Source organism: Serinus canaria, chromosome Z, assembly GCF_022539315.1.
Source record: "Serinus canaria isolate serCan28SL12 chromosome Z, serCan2020, whole genome shotgun sequence".
Lineage (NCBI taxonomy): Eukaryota > Metazoa > Chordata > Aves > Passeriformes > Fringillidae > Serinus > Serinus canaria.
The window spans coordinates 29,003,831-29,011,815 of NC_066343.1; the positions used below are offsets into that span (position 1 = coordinate 29,003,831).

Consider the following 7,985-nt stretch of genomic DNA (forward strand, 5'->3'; position numbering starts at 1 on the left):
AAACTGAGTTCCTTGAATTTCAGTTTGTGTATGTTTCCTCTGGTATTTTAGTTTAAAAGTGAATGCACCAAGTTAATAGCACAAGACTATCACTCATCTGTACATAACCTGCTCATTTAAAAGCTGCTGGTTGAATTTAATAAAAATCTGATTGATTCCCAAATCAAACTGTAATTTGAGGAACCTATAATGGAACTAACAGGGATGTGTTACTCATGAAATATTGGAGCACCAAAGAGGTGATCTATAAAATCCATACCTCTACTATATGGTAGTTCAAAGGGATCTTGTTATTTCCCGGATAGCTCAACAGCTGTGCAGCACTGTAAAACCACAGACACATTAAATTCAAACATAACACAGCAAATGTGATATAAAACTCAAGCAAGAGAATTACAGAAAATTAAAAGAGCACCAGACAAATCAATAATCCTGCAAAAATCTGTTATTTGACCCTTAGAGCACTGACAAAAATAAATAGCACAAGAACTCACTAGCACTGCCTAAACTACAATATGTAACAATGTACTCTATGTGCAGCAGTACCGTTGCCTGAACGCTATCCTGCTACCGGCAATGGTTTAGCACAGAAAGTCACAGTGATCTGTAATTGTACATGTGTACATGAAAAGGGGAAGACAAATTATCCCAAACAATTAAATGTTTGCAATGACTTGAAAGTACAATTAAGCTAATGGTTTATATAAGAAACTCATGTTTCAAATGCTTTATCTTTAATCAGGTCATTATCACCTATTCGTTTATGCAAAGCAAACCACTATTCCTGGCAAATCTTGTATCTCTCCTGGTCTTTTAATATCCTCTGACAATTAATGAAGACTATCCCAGTAACAGCAACAACACCAAATTTCTAATTTCTGCTCAATCAAACAGCTGCAACCACAAAACTTTATCCCATGCCATCACAAAAACCGTTATTTTTGCCCATTTCATGCATACTATTCAGGGCTTGCTAGTTTTCATATCGAAGTGTGACAGCTGTGGCAAACCATCTTGGTTATCAATTATCCACATCAGTTAGTGTTTGGGCAGAAATAAAGCAAAGTGCCTCTTGGCACAGCTGAATTGAAACTGACGTAATCTGGCCCTGCAGTGACTCCCCAGAGTGAACTCAATTATGTCTGGCATGTAACTCCCACAGGAAGCACAAGGTGTCCATAAACACCAACGCTCAGTCAGCTGCAGATGAACCAGCTCCATGGTCACTGCCCCAACTAATTAGCATTCCAGGAAGCACAACACAACCACATTTTCCACAGAGGTCCCATGAGGAATAAGGCATGTCTGCATCCTTTTTGCAGCACATGCCATATTACCAAGGGATTCCCTTCCCAAGAAACCACTGCCCTCTGGATTACACAGACTCTCTGTTATCTGGATGTTATGGATACACAGTATTCCAGGTAACAGTTTCAGCACAGATAAATGTAATAAATAAACTTTCAACACCAGCTTCAGGAAATGTTTGATCTTGAGCTCTTGCCTAACCAGCGCAGAACATATCCCCGCTGGCACCAAAGCCACAGCAGCATTTAAAAAATGCTGGCACCAAAGCAACAGCAGCATTTAAAAAGTGCCACAGCCCCCCAGTACTAAGCTCCTCCTACCAAGTCTTTCTCTCTTTCCAGTGAGATTTGATGATGCAGTGGAGGTTCTCCTCTATCACAAATCTTTCAACTGAGTGGCTGCCAGGCATGACAGGACCCTGGTAAGAAAAATGAAGACCATGAAGATCACTGCTTAATGCAGTGATACCACAGGCAGCAAGTTTTCCTAGATACATTTACAGGTAGAAAAAAGTTGTCCAACATACCATATAAACACCATGAGGTCTCAGCTGCCCTGTATCCTTCAGGACTAAAAAGCAGGTATGACACATTTCCACAAAAACCCCAGAGTCACCCATGTTAAAAACAAAATTAATAGTGGGACTCATTACAAGAAGAGATAAGAACAAAATTAGAGAACATGATTGTAAGTTCACAGAGCATCTGCTTCTTCCCTTGCTTTGTGGAGTCACTGGAAAAAAAAAACCCAAAACCTAAACAGCTAAGACAGACTACAATAAAGCTGCAGAGTGGAAAGAACACACTCATGGTCTTCTTCACTGCAAAAACCAGAGGCAGTAAGTGAAAGTAAAAGGCAGCAGACTCAGTTTTGCGGCTGGCCTTCCAACCATTCACCATCTCCACTGGTAGAGAGGACATCACATTTTCACCAATATTGCCCCAGGAACTTGTGAAATCCACCCTCCACTCCCCACAGCAATCACGTACCTCAGGGTCATCCGTGTAGTCAAACATCCTAAAAATAACCCTTGGCATTGGGTATACGGAATCTTCAGTGTGAGGTGGGGGCGTGAAGGGAGGCAGATTGTGTTGCAGTGCCTCACAGAGAACACTGTCAAAAGCCAAGTAGGGCCTCAGGATGTGCCGCTCTTGCCAACGGTCTTTTTTCAGTTTCTGAATCTGAGACCAAAGGCAGTCTAAATACTGAAGGGAAAGGTGAGAAACATTAGATCTGCTGAATTTCTGAATAAAAAAGACAGTTTCCTGAACTACCTGAAATATATACTTTCCATACAACAGTTAGTTAAACTGCTGATTCAATAAACCAACAAAAAATTTAAGAACTCTAAATGCCAGAACTATTGCTGAGTCCATACAGCTTTGTGTCAGTAAAATTTAACTCCTGGCAATATTTAAATAGCAACAGGCACTTCAGGAGCCCCAGAGAATCCATAGCAGAGAACAGTCACCACTCTGGTGGTATTAAAAGAGTCATAATATCCCAGCATGCTCAAGTTTCACACAAAAAATCCTTTTAACATGAAGCCCTGTAACGTGCAGATCAAAATCAAACACTACAATTTACTTCATAACTTTTCCTCAGGGGCTTGCAGTAAACAACAGAATCTCCTCTTTCTTACTTAACCTCTAATTTCAGCCCAATACTTGGAGAAGAACTCCCCACACAGAACTTTTTGGATCCAATGGCAAATAGCAGACAAATGAAAGCCTTCACTCCTAGAGATGCTTTCTAATTTCATGATAAAAGAACACCTTAGTACAAAATTATTTTCCCAGCTTTCTGAAAGAATGAAGTGTGAAGTCTAATCACCTCTTCTTGTGGATGTGGTTTGTCAGCAGTCCACACTTGCAACATGGGTACATGAATCTTCTGGCGACGTCTGTTTAAACAGGAGAGAAAATCTGAGCTTTAACAGACTAATTTAGGGCAGCAGTTTTGTTTTTGTGAGTGTGCTACTATTCATTCTCTTCAGCTAATGAAGTCTACAGTAGATAAAAACCAGGTTTGTGATTCTTAAAATACCTCCATTATGGTATCTCGACAACATTAACTTGAAGCACCTAGACAGAATGCAATGACACTGCACAGAACTAATGCAACAATTTGTATTTACAGCACACTTACAACTCCAGCTGCTTCAGCATGAGCAGAACACGACCTCAGCATACCCTAGAACTAGACAAGACGGTAAACTTTCCAAATTCAAAAACCTCTGCACCTACTGCATTTTAGGGCTTTGTTCCTGCACAAAATGGTTCACACCATTCTAGTTTTAGAACACATTAAAGTGAGCAATAATCAACACTATTACTTCACACTTGAATAGATACCAAAAAGAGTGTTTCCAACCAGTTACAACGTACTTCAGATAGCTTTCTGCCTGAGACAAGAGACGATCCATTTCAGCATCCTTCTTCTCATATAACTCCTTTCCAACCCAAGGCAAAGATGACAGAAATGCAAACATATACCAGTCACATCGCACCTACAGGAAAGTAACATACCAAAACCTGAGTATACCAGTAAGCTCCAGCAGATTTTGCACACACACATTTTAATTTAAAACATCAGCAAGTTGTTTTGGGGGAATGTAAAGGCCAGCAGTTGCAGACTGGACAGGCAAGGCACCAGAAAAAAATATTAATGCTTAAAAAGCAAAATTTTTCACTTGAACTGCATTAGGCAGACTTGAAAAATGGGATAAACAGCATCACTTTGAAAGTTCTCCCAGATATTCAGTACAGCAGAAAAGCTAGGCACTTTCCAGAGTGATATGCTAGGCACTTTCCAGAGAAATATGCAATTTCCAGAGTAAGGTAAAATAAATTCAATTTGGCCATTTCACCATACTTTCTTACTGTACATGTATTTCCCAAATGCCACAGGCTCCTTTCACTAATGCTCCGGAAACTGTATGTGTCAATCCATTTAGGTTGCTCTCCCTAAAAGCTCCCTCTTCTAAGCATAAGGACAGAACAAACAGTACAGACAAACTGTGAAACAGGCCCAGGGAGCCTACAGATCTTTTGCTTACTTGGGGTACGTCCTCCTCCTGTGTTACACTCACAAAGTTCTCAAACATAGCTACCATTGAAGGTGCAGCTATTACGTGGCAATTCACGAGATCGGACAGAAAACGTACCTAAAGAGAAAAAGAACATTCTAAATGAATACTTTTTAAACTGGCTGCACAAGTACAAATAAACATTACTGAAATGATTAAAACCAACCACTAATCAAAGCATAATACTCATTCAGTACCACAAAGCCTGAAATACTGCACAGACTCACCTTTTAACAACAAGCATCATAAGTGCTGCCTAATATATTGTTCATTATAATGCCCTTAATCCCTCCCACTGCAATACATCATAAGGATAATATTCCTAATTAAGGAATGGTGAGCAACATGCAAACTGATACTACAGAAGAAAACCGTGGTAATTCTCTCTATTCAATACAGTATCAGATAACAAAAACAACAGAAGTTCTAGAAATTAGACCTTATTAGCAATACTGTCCTACAGTTGACCTAACATCAGTCTCTTGACTAGAATCTTAATTTTCACTGGTGGGATTCAGAAGAAGGTGGGGAACTTGGCAGTGGGCTTCTAAATCAGACACTGCTGAGGTTTTAAGACCCTACAGCAGACAAAATCTACAAGCAGCAAGGATGGAGCAAATGCTTTTAAAGACAGCCAGCATTTAAAACTGACTGCTTGATCTTTACCCCATATCAGAAGAATGCAACCAGCTATAAAAAAATAGCTTTTAAGAACTACAGTGTTCATTTTCTTTCCAATTTTTTTTCCACAGGAGCCACAAGATTTTCATGTACCTCTGAATACAAGGAAAATGAACTTTTTTTTAAAATCTTTTACATTTGACTGAAGGACAAGCAGCAAAAAGCACCTCTGCTTAACACACATTTAATTTTTCAATTTGAAAAAGATACTGTTGGAAGTAAATTTGGAAATGCAATACAACTCCTCATCCCTGAAAAAGAAAATACTTCTCACATAACACACATTTCCTCTTGGAATATTTACAGTTCACTGCACATTGATGGCAAGAGACACTGAAACAAACATTGCAAGGCCCAGCTCTTCTGTAACAAAAAGGTGAAAGGAGGAAATAAAAAGGACACGAAGCAAACAGACAAATAAAACTCCACTTACTAAATGCACAGCTTCATTATACATGTTCACTTTCAGACATTCTTTAAGCTGACGAATCATGGCTTCTACAAATTCCCCGCCAAAATTGTAGTTCCTGGCATTCAGCAAGCCCACCAATGTCGTGTAAACAGTAAGCTTTTCTGGTAGCAGACGTGCGCTGACACAGAAAAAGAAATACTGAGTTAGTTCTTTGTTCATCATGTGCCAATTGACCACTGCATAGCATCTTAGAATCTGCCTGCTGGAAGTCAAACTTGCCTCATGAGGAAATCAGAAAATCAGGAAAGACAGCTGCTATCACTTTTTGAACTACAATATTTGCTTTAAATTTATATGTAATGCTGAGTATACCGGAGGGTTGGACAAATAATATTAGTGACAGAATTTATTGCAAGAATGCAAAAAGTTGTTTTAAGTTCACAATTAATAAATAATGTTATTACACAGCATAGGGAAGGGCGGTTCTTGCTGCTAAGAAGTAATTTACCTCTACCGCTTTTGTAAGTAAGTAAGTATAGTATAAGCAGGGTCTCTCTGCTGCCGGGGAAGGAAGGGCACTAGTTTTAATAAAAACATTGCTACAAAATAGACTTTAAGTATCTGCAAAACCTTAGCACAGGCTATATTGTGTGCACCACAACTTTCCTTCGGACTTGTCTTACCTACAGCAACAGATCCTGCACAACCCCTCCCTCAACACCACCCAGTGACCCTTACATGGCACCCCTGCTCCTGCACTTTTCGAGGGAAAGGAAGGAGAGCTGGCAGCTACCCGACAGCCTGGTTTCTGCTCCTCACGTTCCTCTCCTCTAGCAAATGGGCTCACAAAGGCATGAGCACATAACTGCCAGGGAAGACAAAGCTGGGAGAAAACGTCGCAGATAGCACAGGTAGCTGTTAGCAGTTACTTTGGTGGTCTTAACCATGTCACGTGAAACAGTATTTTGCCCGGCATTGCTGGGTTCCCACAGCTACTGCAGACCAGTTCTAATGTTTCATCGACCTGCTTCGAGCCTTTATATACATTTCAAGTCAAAGCAACGGAAAGAGGTATTTTTCTTGAATTACACCCAGTAAGTTATGAGCTTGTTCCTCTATTTCTGTCGTTTGTAGTAAGACAAATTTTAGGCTATGACAGCAATCAGGAACTGAAGCTATTCATGGCTTTTAAACTACCTTAAACACTAAACTTAAGCACAACGAAAGCACATCCCACATTCCCAGACCTCAATACGTACACAGTACACAGGATTCTTAGTATCTTGCTTTTGTAATTTGGCAGATCAGCTTCCAAAACACCTGCTAGGCCCTCCAGGTTGCTCTCCAATGATGAATTACTCTAAAATTAAAACAAAAAAACCCTGTTTCATCAACCAGGCAAAACGAACTAGTCCAACTCTCACATGTAAGACAATGAAGCTGGACAAGAGCATCCTTTCATGTCGCCTAATTTTTCAGGGCAACAATCCATCAGCAGCAAAAATCTCTTCTCGCTTGCCAAAGAGCTGCACCCGACCGCCAATCTCCCCGGCTAGGAACTTTCCCCAGGGATGCAAGATCTAATATCACCCCAGGAACACCCCGGTATGCGGCCGAGCATAGATTAACGACACAGGACGAAGGAAAACACCTTGGTTTTCAGAGCATCATCACCTTTTGTTCTGCCACCTCCTATTCCTCCATCAGCCCCATTGCCGGGACTGGAAACATGCGCTGCAGGAGGACCAGTTAATTCTTTCTCACCCTTCGCAGGCCAGAACCATCAGCACCATTTTTAGATACAATGGTAGCTATCCTCCAGCCTTTTATGGCCGATTGGGAAGCACTGTGCTACGATTTAAGCACTTACCCGCCACAGCACGTGGCTTAGCAAAAAAAAAAAAAAAGGCAGCTTTCCCCCCGTTTCATAAAATTAGTATTTTTTTTTGAGGGTCGCTACTACAGGCGAACTGCCCCCCCACACCACGCACGGCAAGGGAAGAGGGCGAAGGGAAACAAGGAAGGCTCAAACTCTCCGGAGCCGCCGGCCCGCCTACCTTCTCTCCCACCCTGCAGATGAGCGACTCGAGCCTCTCCTCGATCTCCGACGGCTCGGACGTTCTCCGCCTCTTGTGGGGCTGCCCTGCTCCAACAACACACCGAGCACAGCGTTACCGACGCCGCAGAAACTCTACCGCTCCTCCATCCCGCCCAATCCACCCTCCCTGCCGGGCCACCTCGGGGGGGACGCGGGGCTCACCATCGCTGTCGTCGCTGTGCCGCCGACGAGACATGGCAAGGAACGTCGGAGAAGAGCAACCGGGAGAAGCGGTGATGAGTGGTGAGGAGCTTTAAGGAGAGCTGCGGAGCTCCGGGAAGCACTGGGCCGGGACACCTCGCGCGGGCCGACTAAGAGCGCTGCTTCCCCGCCCGCGGCCGCACTGTTTCCGGGGCGGGCACGGCCTCTCCCGCCCACTTCCCTGAGGAACCTGAGTG

At 42.2% G+C, this 7,985-nt stretch overlaps 1 protein-coding gene across 1 annotated transcript in view; it reads right to left on the bottom strand.

The window, feature by feature from the left end:
• NCBP1 (nuclear cap binding protein subunit 1) overlaps positions 1-7,927 on the bottom strand; it is a 29,933-nt gene extending 22,006 nt beyond the window's left edge. The window contains exons 1-10 of the mRNA XM_050987404.1: positions 7,750-7,927; positions 7,547-7,632; positions 6,749-6,849; positions 5,511-5,667; positions 4,367-4,474; positions 3,696-3,817; positions 3,142-3,211; positions 2,298-2,513; positions 1,629-1,726; positions 260-323 (exon numbers count right to left, since the gene is read on the bottom strand). Coding sequence (XP_050843361.1) covers positions 260-323; positions 1,629-1,726; positions 2,298-2,513; positions 3,142-3,211; positions 3,696-3,817; positions 4,367-4,474; positions 5,511-5,667; positions 6,749-6,849; positions 7,547-7,632; positions 7,750-7,783 — 1,056 coding nt within the window. The 5' untranslated portion in view covers positions 7,784-7,927. The remainder of the gene's footprint in view (positions 1-259; positions 324-1,628; positions 1,727-2,297; positions 2,514-3,141; positions 3,212-3,695; positions 3,818-4,366; positions 4,475-5,510; positions 5,668-6,748; positions 6,850-7,546; positions 7,633-7,749) is intronic.
• Positions 7,928-7,985: the final 58 nt, after the last annotated feature.